Source organism: Lineus longissimus, chromosome 16 (genome assembly GCF_910592395.1).
Source record: "Lineus longissimus chromosome 16, tnLinLong1.2, whole genome shotgun sequence".
NCBI lineage: Eukaryota > Metazoa > Nemertea > Pilidiophora > Heteronemertea > Lineidae > Lineus > Lineus longissimus.
Window position 1 is genome coordinate 3,115,568 of NC_088323.1, and position 20,093 is coordinate 3,135,660.

General features: G+C 40.8%; 2 protein-coding genes and 1 long non-coding RNA gene across 6 annotated transcripts in view; all 3 read left to right on the forward strand.

The window, feature by feature from the left end:
• Nucleotides 1–12,873, forward strand: part of LOC135500308 (uncharacterized) — a 43,665-nt gene extending 30,792 nt beyond the window's left edge. The window contains exons 2-4 of the long non-coding RNA XR_010449415.1: nucleotides 8,895–8,989; nucleotides 9,631–11,670; nucleotides 11,977–12,873. This is a non-coding gene — a long non-coding RNA (uncharacterized LOC135500308). The remainder of the gene's footprint in view (nucleotides 1–8,894; nucleotides 8,990–9,630; nucleotides 11,671–11,976) is intronic.
• On the forward strand, nucleotides 958–2,622 carry LOC135500652 (uncharacterized). Its single transcript, XM_064792234.1, has 2 exons — nucleotides 958–1,077; nucleotides 1,644–2,622. The coding sequence occupies exons 1-2, from the start codon at nucleotides 966–968 to the stop codon at nucleotides 2,543–2,545; spliced, it is 1,014 nt and encodes a 337-aa protein (XP_064648304.1). The 5' UTR covers nucleotides 958–965; the 3' UTR covers nucleotides 2,546–2,622.
• A 5,350-nt stretch (nucleotides 12,874–18,223) lies between the features above and the next one.
• LOC135500681 (corticotropin-releasing factor receptor 2-like) overlaps nucleotides 18,224–20,093 on the forward strand; it is a 64,880-nt gene continuing 63,010 nt past the window's right edge. For 2 of the 4 annotated variants that reach the window (XR_010449500.1, XM_064792290.1), the window contains exon 1: nucleotides 18,224–18,910. The gene's annotated coding sequence lies outside the window, so the exon portion shown is untranslated. The remainder of the gene's footprint in view (nucleotides 18,911–20,093) is intronic. The other 2 variants (XR_010449502.1, XM_064792291.1) reach the window with 1 other exon arrangement.

Here is a 20,093-nt window from a genome sequence, read left to right on the forward strand (position 1 = left end):
GACAATAATTGCACTGATCTCACATGCATGCCAACACACAGAACTCTATTTCCAAGGACATATTCATTTCTGCATTTCATTAGTTGCTTCACGCCATGGGACTTCCCAACCTTGCAAGGGAAACAACACTCATAGAACAAAGGTGCTATAGAGCAGTTCTGAGGGTGCTATCCCCTCGATCGGTCCTCCTTGGAAACATCTTGCGAGGAACTGAGCTTACGGGAACGATAAAGGGTGCGAACTTTGAGTGCAAATAACGTTATTTTCTTACAACATTATGTTTTCTGGACTATTTTTGCGTTTTCGTTTAGAAGTTGCCTCTATTTCCCCGCCTACTGCGCATGCATTTAAGAGAATTGTTCGAAAACAAAGCTAAGAAATGCAAACGTATCCCCACTGTGCGTCTGTGGGGATTCGAATCGGAATTAAGAGGCAAAACCAAATGGTGAACAATGCCTACCAGATTTCCGTTCAGGTGCCTGCAGGATGGTAGACTCTCGATGAAGGTGCTGTATTCTGTCCTTGCGACAGCACCAATCCCGTGGTTTCTTTATTCATCTAAAAAGCAACCGGCAGCCCCTGCATGTTCATCTCCGTCTACATGCTCTGTCAGTTCCGTGGACCTACCAATTAGTTTTGTTGACGTGTAAGACTCCAGATGGATTTGGGACTTATGCCGTGGTACACCTTGATGGGGGTATTATGGCCGCGGTGCATGCTGTAATCGAGCCTGACAGGCTGATGGGAGATTTTTGGTCCGGTCGGTATCTTACCTGATTGAGCTGCCGGCCCGAGATGGAATATTCTTAATAGGCTATTTAAAACCGGACGCCAATAATAGAGTTGCGACATCTCAGAACAAAATATCAAACTAATGTACATAAATGTGTACTACACGCGTGACTGATACCAATAAAGAATCCAGGGCGCCGTACCTGCATGCTGAATAGATTTTATGAATACTCATGGACATCTATATCTGCTGTGTTGAACTGTACAATACACTCCGGTTCAATGATGTGTTCGTGAATGAACGCTCAATGTGCAGTTACTGTAGTGCAGAGATCAACATGAGAGGTAGGTCTCTTAACGTTCTTGAAAACATTCATCGTCTTTATGATGACATGGGATTGTGTGTCAACGAAGCTATCTTTTTCTGCCCCTGATAATCTAGCTCTTGATCGTGGTCCCCCTTGACAGTTGCTTGATGTGACGAGGCGAGGGTCTTGAAAAAACAGCCTTGGGTGCAGCGCCTGAAAGCTAGGCATCTACCATAATTGTGATTTGGTCGGCGACTGATTTGTGATAAGGTGTGATTGGTAGTTTTTCTGGCCTGGATTTCTGGTCAAACGGGGGGGGGGGGGGGGGGGGGGGGGGGGGGGGGGCTCTGCACATGCGATCACTGTGAAAAAGCTGAATTATTGTCTAGTGGGGTGCAAGTTCATGTGGCTCCAACATATCCTTCCCATGCCTGCTTAAAATCGCCGTCTTTCCACGTGATTGTCGCTAGATAAAGGGCTATGATTCTAGCGGCATAAGACTAGTGGACAAACCATAGGTAAGGACAAACCGATCTACGGATCGATACTACTGACTATCGTATGTCGTCGGTGCCTGATTCTCAGGTTCTTTATTCATTTCAGGTTTTCGCGCTAGATGGCTCACCCGGGTGTTCCTGTTTATCTTCGCAACCCTAATATTGGGATGGCTGATCACACCGGAACGCCTCGACAGGAACATTAATTCACTAAAAATGTTGGAAAAGGGAAATCGGGTGTACCGAGATGTGTTTTTAGACTTGTTGAAAACATTCATAGAGATAGCAGACGAGTTGGAGTTAGTCTGGTTCATCCATTACGGGACTCTGATTGGCTCCTGGCGTCACCATGGTTTTGTTCCATGGGATGACGATATTGACATCATTGTCAATTTATCTCAAAAGGACGCGCTGCTGAGTAAGATTAAGTCGATGAACCCGTATTACATGGGAGAAGACGGCATTCCTATCGTCAAGTTTTATTCGAACAGGTCAAGTCTAAAAGTTCCAAAATCTTATCATAAATGGCCGTTCATAGACATTTTGTTCTTCGAGGAGGACGACGATGCAATCTTGGACAACCTTAGATTCATGAAGAACATCCACCTGCAGAAAAGTGACGTCTTTCCGCTCCATAAACGTCCATTCGAAGGTTTTTTGGTCAATTCGCCAAGACGGCCCATGAAGTTACTTGTCAAAATTTTTCATTCGAGTGATCCTGTGAAATGCGCGACGGGAGAAGGGAGTCACAGACCAGGGAGAGATATGCCCTCCGTAGAGGTGACCTGCGAGGCCCTTGAAAACATATTCCCCTTCGTACACAGGGAGTTTGTCGACAATATCATGAAAGAAACGTTGAAACTCGGAGATAGGGCGCTTCATACGAAGTACGTGGACGAGGAAAAGGACAGTCTCACTCTACCATACTCATTCAAACCAGTTAATTATGTTCCTGGGTTATTAACAAGACTAGAATATTTGCTTCATTTAAAATTGTATAAAACATGAATGAGAATAAATAACATTGTACTTGTTAAACCAAAGCAGTTGTGAGATTTTCATATGTTTTTCCACTTCTTCTTAGCTATTCACAGATACTGAAAGTAAAATAGGTCAGTACAACTTAGATATCAAGTAAAATGAGCCAAAATTGGAAACTCCTTTGACGACGAGAACACCAAAACTTTTATCCGGTTACGCATGCGCACGAATAAGAACTCCTATGTACTGGTTCGTCATCAGAGTCGCTAAATCACTGTCGGACGTTGAAGCAGAGGAAGAAGGAGCAATATGCAACTATATATCATGTTCATTATCACCAATGTGTCGATTATATATGGTCCCCATGAAAGGCTTCGTTTGTGTCTTTTGCGGTTGATCTCGCTGATTGGTTCTGTCGCTCGTTTGACAAGCAAATCCCTCCAAGTGTTTTTAAGAGAACAACTAAGCTACGACCACGTCACTCAGAATTACGTAAAGCCAATTTGGAGGTAAAAAGCTCCGTATTTGCATCAACGGCGTTTTAGGATAAACCGGACAGGCTGCATGCTTGAAGTTGTCTTCATTTTATTACAGACCGCACCACAAATGCAACGTCTAGAATTTAATTCCGTCTCAAATCGCGGCAGATTTGACGACAAAGCATATATTCAAGGGTCTCATCACAGCACATGTCGAAAATGTCATTACACCAAGGCTTTCGCTTGCTCCAACTGACACTACAATGAACTCATTGACGTAGTACATGCATCTTTGGCTTATTATCTCTTCGTGCCGATATTTCCATTGGTGTCATTTTCAGCAGCTTAGTTCCTCCCATTATCGCAAATGGATTTTGACAATTTGAGGAGTTCACCGTGCCTTTCTTAGTCTGTAGCCATTCTCTTATGTGAGAGAACCAATAGCACCAATTACTTAAACCGAAAGAGTTTATTATAAGATATTATAGAACGTGTTTAAGCGCTTCGGAAGCCCATCGACAATAATTGCACTGATCTCACATGCATGCCAACACACAGAACTCTATTTCCAAGGACATATTCATTTCTGCATTTCATTAGTTGCTTCACGTCATGGGACTTCCCAACCTTGCAAGGGAAACAACACTCATAGAACAAAGGTGCTATAGAGCAGTGCTGAGGGTGCTATCCCCTCGATCGGTCCTCCTTGGAAACATCTTGCGAGGAACTGAGCTTACGGGAACGATAAAGGGTGCGAACTTTGAGTGCAAATAACGTCATTTGCTTACAACATTATGTTTTCTGGACTATTTTTGCATTTTCATTTAGAAGTTGCCTCTATTTCCCCGCCTACTGCGCATGCATTTAAGAGAATTGTTCGAAAACAAAGCTAAGAAATGCAAACGTATCCCCACTGTGCGTCTGTGGGGATTCGAATCGAATTAAGAGGCAAAACCAAATGGTGAACAATGCCTACCACCGACACGATTTCCGTTCAGGTGCCTGCAGGATGGTAGACCCTCGATGAAGGTGCTGTATTCTGTCCTTGCGACAGCACCAATCCCGTGGTTTCTTTATTCATCTAAAAAGCAACCGGCAGCCCCTGCATGTTCATCTCCGTCTACATGCTCTGTCAGTTCCGTGGACCTACCAATTAGTTTTGTTGACGTGTAAGACTCCAGATGGATTTGGGACTTATGGCCGTGGTACACCTTGATGGGGGTATTATGGCCGCGGTGCATGCTGTAATTGAGCCTGACAGGCTGATGGGAGATTTTTGGTCCGGTGACTTCGTACCTCACTGTTGTAATGCTCTAATTATAGAAGAGATTAGTACATTTTCGATGAGTGATTTTGCTGCTCTCCAGCTTGGTCACATGATTTTCACGTGCCGGCCATGTGATCGTGTCTTTTCGTGGACAATATTCATGTTACAGGATCGCTTGCTTTTCTGATGTTCTCAAATCACTCAAACTACATCCGAAGGAAGGATGACTCGTATGCATTATAGGAATATTCACTAACAGACAGGAGGCAGATGCGAAGCCGCCGATAGATACCTCTACTATCCACAGTACTATACATGTAATGACGCTTGTAAGTTTAACAGCCTCCCAAAAGTACCTGGATTTTTACTTTCCCACCGACCTTGAACGAGATATATTGTTTATCACGATCCCTCTTCTTTCAGCCATCGGAGCGAATTCATTAATTGACCACGCGGGATCTAACGCCGTTAATTGAATAAGCTAATTGTCACAGCCACACAGCCCTCGGCTGATATAAACATGATAAACATAGCAAAGCAAGTGGGTGAGGAGACACCACCAACACGGTTTCTGTTATCCTGATATCACGGTCGTCGTTGAGGGCCAAGAGCTTAGAAGACAACACAGTCGTTCAAATTGCCACTGGGCTATAAAAACCTACCTGTGCCACAGACAAACGTCTTAGCAACACTGCATACAAATGTTGTAAATTCTCTTAAAATACCAAGTAGGTGCCATAAAACGGTCAACATATAAATTGCGAGTGTGGCTAAGAGGAAATGTACAAGCGATTATCGCAATCGGTACAGCTGTACACGATCTGGAAAAGCTTTTTTTAACGATCTCCGCCCACGAAAATGTGGCTTCCCATTTCTTGTTAACAAATAATGTACCGTTGGCATAGCAGCCAGCCGTGGTAGCTAGATTTGGCAGTCCGAACATGCGTACTTTCGTTTTAAATAGCAAACCATCTCGGAAAACTGATTTTGATTGTTTGAATAGCAAAGCACTACTCTTTGTTGACGTTATTGAATCGGTGTAATAAGCCAATGTCTGACCGATCCACCTCAATCTGCTGAATAGCGACAACACGGTATATCTTCTTGCATCAAGCATTTAAGTTTTCCAATATGAAATCCACCGCAGATCTTATTGAGAGACCCGGTACGAAGTAACATTTCATCACAACACAAGATTGAGGAGGTCATACCGCAATACTCAAAGTAGAAATCGATTCAGTGAAATTGTCAAAGTTTGGCAACTATTTCAAGTTTATTGCTGCCATTTCATTATCTCAGAATAATTAATCATTTTAATTGGTTTCCGTTCAATGCAATTTCGATCCATCATTGTCAGTAAAAATATACTTGATGATGATGCATTCATGTAGGCTCTCTCAGAAGGTAGTAGTGAATGAGATATTTCATAAATCTTGAATAAATTCCAACTAATTGTACAGCAACATATAAATCAACATCCTTCAAACGACTGTCTATGGCCTCTGTGTAGAAATCATGGTCACATGGTCATCTATCTGTGTACTGGGAATGGCAAAAGCTTATCCCGCGAAAGGATTTAAACGCGGTTGTTCAAAACAACCCATCTCGATAAATCCTTCTTGGTAGCTTTTCCTGACGCTAATCACGAATAGCTATTTTCTTTTCACGATAAATCGATGAACATTTTTGAGCGTCACGAAATCTCTATCTTTAAAGCAACAATCCCATCGAACAAAATGCATGGCTTTTTAACAATTACTTCTTGATGTTTTCTCCGTGACATAAAATGAGACCAGCTAATGGTAGCAAGGTTTACATCAAGAGGTGTAGAATTTCTGAAGCGTACAGTAATCACGACATGCTTGGCAAAAAGTTCAATCGAAATCGTAATGCTTGTGAAGCAGTCTATATTGTACTGTTGGAAATGGTGACCGCCCCAAATGCATGATAACAGGTCAATGTTTTGAGTTCTAAAGAGACCATTATACCGTCAATATCTCAGGAGTGAACATAACGACATTTCAAAATTTTACACCAAGTTTACATTGTATTCACGTAGTGTGTTGTCATGGTCCACGGCTCACATTCACTTGTTAAAAGCATGTTCGTTTATTGACTTTGGCTTGAAAACATGACAAGAAAGGACAGGAGGAGAAGTGACATCATGAATCATATGAACCCCGCATGAAGGAAATGGCTTGTTTTAAGGTTATACGTGAACAATATGTAAACACAGCTTAACGTAGAGTGTAATTTTATCGAAGTCAGCAAAGATTGCCACAATTAGTACCATTCAGTACCCAAGACACGTTCCTCCACAACTAACATCACGAGGCTAGGGAAGAAACCTTTCGTCTTTTACCTGGAACATACCGAAGAAAGACGCAAGTAAACAAGAAAAGGCTGAATGGCATAAAAACTTGAGAACATCTGAGCAATCAGGGACGAACGTTTTTAGTCCTGGTGTTTTCACATCTCCACTTCATGTTAGGATTGTCTAGTTGTCGGTATTCTGTTTAAATTTCGCTAATGAAGAGGTCTAGTTGTAGGACTGATTGTAAAAAGTAGCAATGATATGTAGGAATGGAAGATGGTAAAATCATAGAAAGGTGTTGCAGTGCATTGCCGTATGTGTTTTTGTGGTGCTTTGCTAACAACGAGGTCACGCAATTTTCGATGTTTTTCTATAGTGCTTACTGACGAGAGTTGACTCGGTGAGATGACTTCGCCTTTACAATTGTTGATACGCCAACAAATGCATTCTATGTCACAGCCGTCTGAGTGAATAAAACTGCTTGAAAATCTCTCTTATTCCCTAATATCGGGACAACTATTATCATGGAATTACTGGTTTGGGGTCTGCTAATGACACATTTTTAAAGTTTGAGTTTCTATTACCAAATAGATCTGCGTATCCCCATAAATATTGCCATCTCCGGGGGCTATAAATTTACTAAATTGATGCAAAGCTTTCAGGTACATCGTTTGATAATCTCGCTGGCTTCATAATTCAGCAGAAAAAATACACAGCGATTTTTGTGATTTGTTTTTAGATAACTGGCTAGATTTACTGTACTCTATCAGGGAAAGTGTTCAGACGGAAATAGATCTCTCCATCGTAATTAAAATGTCTTGTGCAGTTAAAACATTCAACCGATTGGAGTGAATTCAAGCCCAAAGGCAAGGCTTACATCGGATTCACGTTGTGATTGTCACAGTTCAGGTTTCACATGTCACTTGTCACAGCATGCTCGTTAGTTGACTTAGGCTAGAAAACTTGACAAGACTGACATAACAAGTCAGTGAAAGTAACATCGAGAATATATGTAGCCCACTCTTTAGTAATTACCTTAGTTGTTTAGGATGACACATTACAATTGACAACGTTAAACCTTACAATGTTAAACAACTACAGACTAGATGAATGGCTCTGACGCCTTTTATAACTCGCTAAATACAGTGTCAGATAAATCCAAGGGTAAACTTTTCACACTTTAAGGGTGGTTTTCCGTGTCTAACTGACTTTATAACCAGCACGAAAGTCACTAAAATAGTCCATTTCTGCTTTATTTGGTATCTTCAAACTGCGGAATGTCCCTGAAATCCTGAAAATTTTTCTGCAAACCTGACACTTCATCAACTGCAGCACCAAATTCATTTCTCCCTCGACATGCTGTGCAACATGCCAATAAATTGTCTGACATCATCAGCAATTCACAGCCGCAGGGAATTTTCAGTAGTAAATTTCTCCCTCCTCCAACATCACACCAATTTCTTTTTATACCAATCCTTTGATTTAGTGCCGTGGCGTATTGCGAAAGCACCGCACGCAGCCATGAAGCAGCGGAAATGCTGTTGTGTATTGAAATCTTCCATGATAAACAATGTGTTGCTATTGAGTTGAACATGTCTAACGTTGTGAATTGCTGGATGTTGTTGAATTCATTTAAGTTCAAATTCTCCCATTTTATATAAGCAATCAATCACTCCCAAATTGATTGCAATGTATACATGACCATGTGTATACCATATGGCTCTTGCCACTGACAAGCACAGATTAATCTATGCTTGCTACTTCATCTGAGCACGCCCAAAACTGACCACTTTCAATCGCTCTGACGACATGTGTGCAAAATTAAACTTGAATTGAAAAAATATTGCATTGTGTAAATTATACGTGCTGGCTAAAAATTGTGTCACGTAGACTCGTTTAAAAATACCGTAAATGTCAAGTTTCAGCGAAGTTATGTCACTTTCTGTCCGACTCGTGTTCATCCGTCCGTGAGCTCATTATTTGACCGGTGAGGTTTATTTGACCCGTCAACTTTTCGTGAATGGGTCATTGATTGAAAATCACAATTTGAATAGATGTTTGGTTTGGTCATTTATCTGACGTAACGTACTCAATTAGTGGCATTGACTCTGGCTGTGCTGCTGGTATGACAGACCGGTTTTGGCAATACAAGCGTTCAGTTGTGTCGACGCCAGCAAGGCACATGTTCCATGGTTGAAGCGCTGGTTCAACATTGGTAAGCTCAGCCTGATTTCTCCACAACTTTTTCTCTACAAGTTTTGCGACTATTGTTTGATACTGTGTACAATCTTATATTGTCATTTTCATTCCTTGCAGATACCAGAAATGTTGTCCTGTCTAGCACACGTAATGCTGCTCAACCACCGCTGCCAAACCGGTTTATCACAAAATACGATGTCGACACCATCATGGTGAGTCATTTTTCTCAGTAGAAAGAAGGGCCTAACTACAGAATGGCCGGGATAGTAGTAGCTCTGTACATTATGTACACTCTGTCCCTCTGTACATTATGTACACATTCCTATCATTTAGCACAGACTGTCCCGGTGTGGCGGGGGTAGTAGTCCTAGGGCTGATAGTCCGTGTAACAATAGCCCGCATTGCTAAATGTTTTGGTTAGGGTTAGCGGTACAATAGATCATGCTGCTTAATTGGTCAAATACAATGCTACCGGACTATGACTCCAGGGGGACTATATCCGCTGTCACACCGGGTATTCTGCAGTTGCTCCGGATTGACCTCGACCAAATCAATTGGTTTTCTCTCACTCCCGAAAAAAGTGGGAGAAATAATGTGAAATTAAGATTGAAAATACAGCTTCAAATTGCTCCGACACCCTACTCAGTGATCGTGAAAAAAAACCTACATGTATAGCTCTAGTTGAGAAAAGTGTTGGGTTGGCGACACTTGCAGGCCATGGATGGATATGTGACCTTGTTGCGTGTTATAGTTACACGCAACACGCCTGCTCACCCTTTTCAGATGGCGAGTTAGCCATTCTATCGCTTCGATCTATCGACCGTAGCTGTCATGCCAATACTTTTTCTTTCAGAAGCCCCGACGCACCCTTGAACTTTCAAGAAATGGTTGGGTTTGGTCAAGGGACTGGTATTGGATCTGATATATTGTCATTATTGTCACACCTTTTTGCTAAATATGAGGTCTTGAAAACTGCTTGGCATTAATACTCCTTGTGAGGTGTAACCCAACGTTAATGACGCCTGTCTGTATAAGTGGTACATACTTGACACCTATGGCGAAGGATGAGCCAGTTATTTTCGAGTTTGTGCTTTGGGTGCATCTCGTTCCTCGGGTTGCATTGCGCCCGCGACCCCATAGGAGTTCCTGGTCTTGTCTCTTCGCCCCCAACCCCGATAAACTCTGTGTGCCGTGAACGAATGCTCATCAGGTCGACAGAAATTTGACGACGTAAATCCATCCATATTAACTGGCGCTGCGGCTGCGCTCAATAGACTCCGTTGGGGAGTCTGAGCCTGATAGGGTGTACCAGTCCAGCCGGTTATGTACGGTTGGTATGCTCTATGATATGGATCTCCAGCCACCTGTCAGCTAGGGGCAGACCCCAGTGTCTCAACCCTGGGTCTCAGAGGCGGTAACTTCTAGTCAGGCAGCGCGCTATGTCTGGTTAGGCGACATGGGTTACCAGGGCATCCACAGCCAATATGGTTTGCACATGGAGGTCATCGCGACCGACTTGTGAGGGGGAAGAAGTGATGTCCATGGCGGTTTCAAATTGATCTGACGACCCCCGCGTCTTTGGACTGGAGGGGTTCATGTGGCCAAATGCTGTCAGCTAAATCCTATCGTTAGCATCGTTCGCGGTACATGGAAACCCAGGGCATGGAACCCTTTTTGTCTTCAAGTTGGTTTAATTTCCCCGAGGATTTCAAATATGATATATATATTTAGATCCACAGGTACAGTCATACATTTTTTAATTTGTTTTCGAGCATTGTAAAGAGGTTATGAGAATAAATTTCCTCTTTGGACGTGTTTTTCTTTACCAGAATGACAATCAAAAGGTTTGTCACTGGAGAATTTCCCCGTCCCAACCCCAGTCCTAGAATAATATACAGACTAAATAGTATCTTTGGACTGTACTGGTAATATAGGTCAGTCACGAAAAATAAAAAATACATTGGACTGTACTGGTAATAGAGGTCAGTCACGAATAATGAAATATGTATTGGACTGTACTGGTAATAGAGGTCAGTCACAAAGAATGAAATGTACAATGGACTGTACTGGTAATAGAGGTCAGTCACGAAAAAAAGAAATATGTATTGGACTGTACTGGTAATATAGGTCAGTCACGAAAATATCTGAAAGTCTGTGCCCCATTGTTGACGAATACAATATCGTGAAGACTTTATCAATAGTCACGGTCCCTGGCCCCTCCCACAAAAAAAACATCAGCAAGGTCACTGCAGGCAATAGCTTCAGTATTGTTATTGTATAAACATGTCTTAAACATTATAAACGGCCCTATTTTGTGGGGTTACATTGGGTTCTTGCTGGGGTAATGATGTCCATGTCCGATTCTGCATTTTGTGGACTTGTAAATCAGTCCAGCAGTGACACTGCGTTTTGTGGGCATGTAAGTCTGTCCAGCAGTATCAAGTTTCACCCCAGCAGTTACCAAAAAGACCTGCACGTGACCTTAAAGTAAATTTATGATGATATAACTATGCAAGTGTGGTAGGGACAAAACGCGATGGATGCATTGGAAGAAGGAAATCTGCAAAGTGTAGCTGGAACTGTCTGTCCAGCTCTCGTTTATGAAACAATGGGCGATTTGAACTCCTGATCAACAAATCGCCCATTGTTGACTGAATCAGCTTTCTAATTGTCTCCATTTTTTCAGGTGAATAGTTGCTCTATCTCGTGTGGTTTCGCGGTTCCGTCCCATGAATCGAGCCTACACGACAGAGGCCACTTCTGCGAGGGAAATTATCAGTTTGGGGACAAATTTCCTGGTGGATCGTAAGAGCAGGACTTGGCTCCCAGTTGCCCATCTCGCATGAGTTGGAGATAAATATTCAGGATGCCAGATTTGTGGAACAAAGTTGAGGTAAATGAGATAAAACTCGATAAGCTGACTACAGTTGATGAAATGAGGCTTTAGGTCCCTCATCATGTGACTGATATTGGGATAAACCCGAGGCAGGTTGCCCACCATTGTCTGACGATTCAATTCAATTCAATTCATTCATCTTATTAGTGCCAATGAGGCTGTTACAGACATAAACATATGTATAGACATATAATACATGATATGCTATGAAAGAAGATAAAACAAACCAAAAAACGTCATGAAAAATTCTCACTTTCATTTCTTAAATTGTATATTTCAATGTAACTTCCCTTTCTATTCCAGGCCAGAAGCCAAGGATCCTGATCAGGGAACATCAGTTCCCAACGGAATTTACCATTTTCTTGTTGTAATTTATGCTGTTGGGTTAAAAAATTCAATCAAACACTGTTACTCTTTGTTTCAAGTGAACCTTTGCAAAAATGTGCTTATTCCCGATTGGGCTGAAATCAATAGCACTAATTTGTATGTACTCGCTGATCCAGAATATTGCTATTTCTTGTTCCGTTTTCAATGTGGCAATTAATTTGCTGTTTGGTGATGGTTGTGACGTGATAACAACTGATCTATTTCACAACACGAGTTGCAACAGCAATGGAGTTATTTGTCTGGGTAGTTGTCTCGGTCACAGCAAAAAAGTGTTTCTACATTGCATTTTTGTGCCACACTTAATTACTCAAAATGATGCACGGATGCGCCTTATTGACATGTTATTTGCTTGCAAGAGGAATTTGTTGTAGTTCAATATCATTGCTCTAAAGGCCTAGATTTCTCAAAATATCTGCATTATGTTCTTTCTTTTTTCTTAAGGCAGGCCTAATTTAACAGAAGGCTCAGAGAATGTTTTAGGTAGGATATTATTGATATTTTAGGCCCATATCAGTTTTGAGAACAATTTCCTCTTGAAGACAATAAACGTCAATATCAAGTCTCTGCCCCATTTTGATTGAGCGGTTTTGGGATAAAATATATGAGAATGCTCCATTGGTGTTAACAGACTATGCCATTGTTTTAGTCAGGAATCGGTTCAGATCTTGCCACTTTGATTGTTCAATTGTTATCATGTCATTGCCATTTGCCTTTGCCATTTGCCATATCACAGCCTTCGTCTCTTGTCCTTCGGTCTCCGAACGTGGGGATCTCAAAAAGTTCGATTTACACACTACACAGTCTCAAGGTATAACAATACACGGTCGGCCTTAGTTTTTTAACCTGTGAGGTTAGGGGGTGCTACCCATATTATTCCCCAGCAATCCTCAGGGTAATTGTTCCCCTTAGCTAAGTAAGTTTCATATCGTTAGGCTCATTTATCTGGGGATTTTTCTCCCCCTCTGGTTAGCTGTCAATCCTACTCCCCTTCAAGATACGTTTCACCTCGGCGGCGGATAAGCTATCGGATTGTTTGTGACAACTGTTCGCCAGGAGGGACAACTTGGTACTTTTTATCCTATTTTCTCATGTATGATACGTTTACCTAATTGCTTGTGATGGCAAAGTTTGAACTTTCCTTCGAGCTACGCCTGAAATTTGCCGCAAATAAGGTCGCGTCAGCCGTATGTCGTTCAATTCTTTCTCGAGAATAACGTGCTGACGTCATTAAAACCCCCCAAAAAGAACTCGATTCGACGGCTCCGTTCAGAATATTCTCTGATTGGTTCTCCATTTCATGAGGTCATGTTTTAGTACGTTTAAGAATCCCCCCATCAACAACATCAATTGCAACCACATTTTTTCTGGCTGCTTATACGTCTTTGCTCCGTGTTAATTGTCCTTTTCTTCGCCTTATCAGACGAGAATTTAATACAAGTTGGCTTCTTATGTGATTTCTAAATACATGTATTACTGAAACAAAGTCGAGCTGGGGTTACATAGGATTCACGTTGTCACTTGTCATGATTCACGAGTAATCTGACTTGGGCTTTTAAACGCGACATGATGTTAAAAAGTGACATCACGAATCGTATGTAACCCGCTCTTTGGAAATGACTTGTTCGTTCTTCATGTAACGCATGGAAGTGAACTCATCCTCTTCCGCGTCTTCTTATGCTGTGATTGGCATGGAGGTTTCGGTTATAAGGTTTCTGCGCTGCATAGAAATTAATAGGAAATTTTTGTAGAACGTGATCTTCGTCGACTCTCTAAAGCATCGTCAACGGTGTCAGCAAGCCGCTAAGTTGGATTTGATTTATTAAAGATATCACCCATCTTATGGTGAGAGGAGATCTAGATGTGATTGAGTAATTGAAAAACATCACTGATCACAGTCGGCAAGCAGATCGAAAGATATTCTCTTGAAGAACACGGGCAATACACGATGTGGGTATTTGAAAATATCACAGATATTCACTGAATCAGCGAGCGATTGATCAAACTCCAATCCGATGACACACAAACTCCAGACAAAAATACACGCAAAATACATACATTATGAGTACGATATGTATTGCCTAACCTGGATGATAACAATATTGGTGACTTGATGTTAGCTCAGAATATGCCTGTAAAAGTAGAAGTAATTTCCCAAGTTCATGTACAGTATCATGTCGATTTTGGCTGTGAAGAACATTTTCTATCCTCTTACGCCAAAACCACCCCTGAGCGAGTATTAAACAATACACGTCAAAGTGGTCGTAATCGGCCTAGCCAGCTAGGAAAATTGGCATCTAAAGATAGAAACGTTTGTGAGTGTTTGCATTGGTGTTCTGAACCGTTATCCCTAGGCGTACCGTTGTGAATAGAAAAGATACTATACATCTATTATTAGGTACTTTGTATTTCATATGGCATTTCAGAAAGTCTGTTTCAAAACATTTAAAGGTGAATTGAATAAAACCGGTGCGTTTGATGTTTCTTCAACGAGTGCTCGACCTCAGCGGAGGCAAAAACTTAACTTTTTTGCGGAAGGTCGATGAAGACTAATCTCACGGGGAGCTATTATATCTCACTTCGGGATTGACGAAGTTCGTTGTCTTTAACGCAGGAGGAAGTGATTCGACTGTGTCGTCGGGGTGGATCTGATGATACAGGTGTTGATGGAAGGCGAAGGTGCAGCTGTAGATTGTTCATTCTTAGAGACTGACACGTTTTCTGTTATCAAACTGGCTTCAAGAAGATTTGCTTTCAAAACTATTATCGAGTCATTTTGGGTCACTGTAAAATGCGTTCTTGTAGAGCACAGCTGAAAGTGCCCGAACATTTTCGTTAGCCCGACGAGAAATGTTTAGAAGATTAACAAATCGACTTCGAGACGAAATTGTAGCTTTGCCGATGATATTTTCCAAAAGGTTACAATAATTCGATATACCCCGAGACCGAAATGGTATTTTAGGTGTCCCCATATTGATATTTTACATCCGGTGTCAAAGAGTTAACGTCTTATCTATTTTCGATATAGTTTCTCGTTGAAAAGCCGATACATTTCCGTTGCCTGTTCAGGCCCAAATTAACGTCTTTCGGTTGAGATGGTAACCCTTATCCACTTATTAAAAACTAAGAAGAGAAGCCAATACATTGCTACGCATCGTTCAATAGGTCGGCCGAATTCACGGTGCCAAATCTGATAAGTATACAGGCAACAGACCAAAGTAGACTCGCCCAGATTTTTTCGCGAACGAATGTTGGAGTAGAGGGGTGTAATGCACCCATTCCACCCCTCAATTTAGCTGGTTACAAATAATCGGGTGGATCTATTGGTGAAGGAAATCTATTCCCCACTACGCTATTGTGGTACTATAATCATAGGTTCTGAAAATACCCGTCCAGCCTATGAGGCACTGCACCAACAACCACTATGATCATTAGTTGAACTATTGGAAATTATCTAAACCTTAGGAATGTTGGGGTAGTATCAACCACAAAATAGATTGATATCTAATGTTAAACTGCTTCTTGATTACCACAGCCTAACAACACCAGGATGAAGCCATACTTTATTCGCAGTAATCATATTTAGTTTGGTGACTATGTAACGCTATGCCGTATTTTTTACCCACAATATTCTTAGCATTGTTCACTCATTTCTTGAGAGAAACTCACCTTAAAATAGGACACGTGTTCCGCTGGTATATGTACGAAAGCGTAAGAAGAATATCCCACAACACGCTCTATCATAACAAATCATGGTCACATGTCTTATCAAATATACCCTGCAGACAACAACTTTGAGGTAAACCTGTTTTGTAACTTGTAATTCCAATAAAGGCAAGATATTGAGTGGACCCAGTAGAAACGTAGTTGGGGAAAGAAACAACCTATCAGGAAGCATTTCCAACTTTCTATAATGACTCAAAAAATTGTTCGTGACTGCAATTCAAATTCATTCACCTTGTTCGGTAAAAGTCTTTGGGAAGAAGCCAAACTGCACGAGATATCACATTTGACAACAGTACCAGCAAAGTGAACATCTGCTGCTGTCAGAACAGGGTACGGCCAATCGTTTGTCAACTAATATTCATTCTGTCCTGTTGATTAATAATTTAAATGCTCTTGATGAACAGGCGTTCTTAAAAAGAGATATTTAGCTTCTTTCTGGTCTCTCTCTGGCGATTGTTGATAACCAAACAAAGTTAGCGATCAATCTCAACGGATTGGATTGAAATCCTCTTTTGTGTGAAGTTAGATATGTAAACAGTGCAATGAAAATATCTAAAAACTGTTAATCAAACTCCCAAAATGACAGTTCATATCGTAATAGCTTAACGCACCAACGAGCTATCTGACAATGCTCACTGAAAATTGAATTATTTTTGTGGAATGATGAACAAAAAAACGCATAAAGCACAAACATGACAAAACGGATCGAACATAATTTCAGTTTCTCACCACGTCCAGTTGAAAATATGCTGATTTATGACCGGAGCGAGCACCATGTGTTGATATCCATTTCATCATCTACTGGTGACCGGTGATCTATTGTATTGATTCCTGAAAGTTTATCACGTATCGCTGTCCTTATCAGTCTCCTCCTCTCCCATTCTGTTATTAATGCTTAAGTGACATTGGCCATGCTGCGCCGTATGGCTATTGTCTGCTAAGACAGATGCGATTTCTATGGACGGGACGACATCATAGTTATTACTCCTGTTCTACCTTACAACAAGACTGCAGTTGCATATTACTCCTGTTCTATCTTACAACAAGACTGCAGTTGTATATTACTCCTGTTCTATCTTACAACAAGACTGCAGTTGCATATTACTCCTGTTCTATCTTACAACAAGACTGCAGTTGCATATTTGAAGCCATAGTTAAGGTTGCAGATTAGGTTGCAATTAGGTTCTGACAATCGTATCCTGCTTGGGAATCTCAAGTTGGTATCCCTCTCACAAGCTCTGGCGCAAATGCCCTGAACACGTCCCTACTGACATTGTCTTATCCGATTATCATGTCGGAAATAGTGACCATAGGAAAGCCCACATGTGTTCGCGAGAAATTCTAATTCATTATCTCTCGTTTGAAGTCGCAATGAAGCGCAGGCTCAGGTTTGCACACGGCAGATTGCAAAATTCAAGTATGGCTTCTTCAAAATTGGTTGATTTTTATATCACGTTATATTTTCAGAAATTTTATAAAATCTTGATGCTGAACACTTGAACTGCAGCAGTAGACACGGTAGGGGTTCCGTGTAGATCTTGAATAGCTTCGTGGGTGTTAGAGCTGACATCTCATCCACGGCATGGCCATGTACCTGGAAATAGGAGAAAGCTCGCAAGTGTCTGTGAAAAACGTAACTTTAACATTGTCATGCTGTGACATGTCGTTTTGTGCTGCGTGGTCGTTGAAACATAATTGCGTTAGTGCAGTACCCGGTAAAACTGTGTAGTAACCTGAGAGTGAATACATTTTGAAACCATACATTATTTCATATCATATTTGTGTTGCTACTGCACAGCTGTGCTACAGTATTCGTCCATCTCTGAAAGCAGCTAGCTAATGCACTGCTCTGTTGCATTGTTCGCAGTTATAAGCATTCCATGTTTTCGCCTACAAGAAATTCAACAGAGAAAGTCATTTTTGTCGCTATGTCATGTTCGTGGCACAGAAATTCTTTGACAGTTCGTCTGTAGTGGTTGCTGATTTAAATACGAGTATCGATGGCGCATTATTAATAATAACCAGGAGGTCAAACACCTCAATCTGATCAGTTCCATTAATTTTCAGTCCTCACCAGTTGCATTGTATGCAACTATCGATTATTCAGAATGGCCGACACCAGGAAATACATTTTCAATAGAGATCACTGATGGAATATGAATGTGCTCTACTTGCCATATTGATAAGACGCTCAACACTACCCATAAAGCTTGATCCATAAACAGAACAATTAAATCAATACCCAATTTGACCAGGTTTTTATTTCATGTGCAGTACTGCATTGTTGATTTGTGTTGAAAGCTGTCAGCAGTTACAATCCGAGTTTTCAAATGTTTCAAACTACAACAAATGCACTTAAATATTATTGTCTTCAGAGTCATAATAACCAGTAGGTCTCAGCTATACCGGAAATGGGGAACGAATCAGGCTGGAAATTGTTATTTCCCTTCCTGCATCATGTCAACATCATGATAGTTGCCTTCCTAGCCGTCCAATGACGCTACTGGCGTTATCACAATACGGCGCTCGCTCACCCTGGGAGATTAGTAACGGCTGTTGCAGTCGACGCTTCAGCGTATAACGGAATAGAGTAATAGCGAGGGTGTCCTATTCCAGGAACTGCTTTTATTAACTGAAGCCGGTGGTTTTTCGGCCAAGAGTTCAGTCCGAGTTGCATTGGATTAAATAATGATACATTCCGGATAGGTGTGCACATTCATAGTTTCGCTTTTTGTCTGTTATCACTCACTGCTGTTTACGGGATACTAATAGCTGTTAACTCATAACTGTCTCACCGGCTGCATATTCGGGACCACTCGACCAGGACTAAGCTATATAATAGGAGTTATGCCTTGCTTTAAACGATGTGCGTATCCCTGGTTGTTGATTTATGTTTCATAGGATAGCTGAGAACTTGCATTTAAGCTAGGAATAAAGTGACTACTTTTGTAATAACAAGTTCTGTTCTAATCAATACATGCCACAAGTGTTTTGGTACTTCCAAGTTTATCATAATATCAGAAGAAACATTTCTAGTCTGACTCAGTGGATTACCGGATGGTTGGACTGAACACTATCACATTCGTTCAGTTTATTTATCGGAAATACTTATTCTTATATTCAACACGTAAGTGCAGCAGTTGTAGTTGTCCTCGTGGTTCATACCATTTTTCTTGTAAAAAACATTGATATTTTTGTTAAATCTTGTAATGCACAACAAGAAATAAAGCATGCTTTCCATTGTCGTTGTATGGTTGATGGTCAAATGTGCACTCATACCCCAATCTTCTCGTCATATATGTGGCTGTAACTGAATAAACCATCAATCCTTTGATTCTGACTTGATTTTGATGCTGTCCCCAATTCAAAGGATGATAATTGGTACTTTCGTCGCAATTTACTAATTACAGCATGTAGTTCAGTACCCCCTTTGGCCTAAATGGCTTGGTGGTTTATTCATTAACTTTATTTCTGAGACACGATTACTAAATGAAATGTGGCTTCAAAGACTTGCTGACATGTTAACACTTCCCCATGCAGCCTTTGATATTACTTGTTTAGAACATTTTGCGAGTCACAAAATAAAGATGCTAAAAAAAACTACAATAATTTCTTCTGCTTGCATTTTGCATGAACCCCAGAACATGAAACAAACTTATTCCAACCAGATTCCAGAAAACTGTTAGCACTGATGTCTGATATCTAATTTACTTCGTTTTTTTCTCGAAAAATAGGAATGAAAAAATAAGTGTATTGACTGCGCCGGCTGTTCTGGTTATGGTACCAGATGTCACGTTTTCCATTATCTAAATGTAAAATATAATGTGCTTTCGGATGTAATAATATTTTTTCGTCGATGTGTCTATTCTTTCGAAAACTATTTTCCTCAATATCATTAAACATTAATGCGAAAGAAGAGTGAGTGGTGGCAAAAAATCTTTATGTAATATATATATGTATGTAAAAAAGTAACTTGTGATGTACCTATCCTCGAGGGTCAGCTAGATTCTGTCTTGATTGCAATAAATGCACATGTTTAACTATTTTTATTCTTGAAATATCTCAACGTGATCAAACTCATGCTGAATATTTAATCATTTTATTACATCTGGCTCAGGCAGCTTTTGACTTAAACTGGGCAAGCACTTGTAAAAAATAAAAAAGGGCAAACAGCAAGCTGAAACTGAAATCCTAAAATCTTTGTATCTTCTTTACTTGATTGGTAAGCAGTGAATTGGAAGCCAGTGAAGTTCATGTTTATCTCTCGGATTTCATGAATTATGTCCCATTATTCGAACCTCAAACCCCTT

Bases quoted from the DNA above. Each gene is read 5' to 3' on its own strand.
- LOC135500652 (XM_064792234.1), top strand. From the start codon at position 966: ATGGACATCTATATCTGCTGTGTTGAACTGTACAATACACTCCGGTTC. The intron at 1,078-1,643 runs GTAGGTCTCTTA...TATTCATTTCAG, and splicing joins TGCAGAGATCAACATGAGAG to GTTTTCGCGCTAGATGGCTC.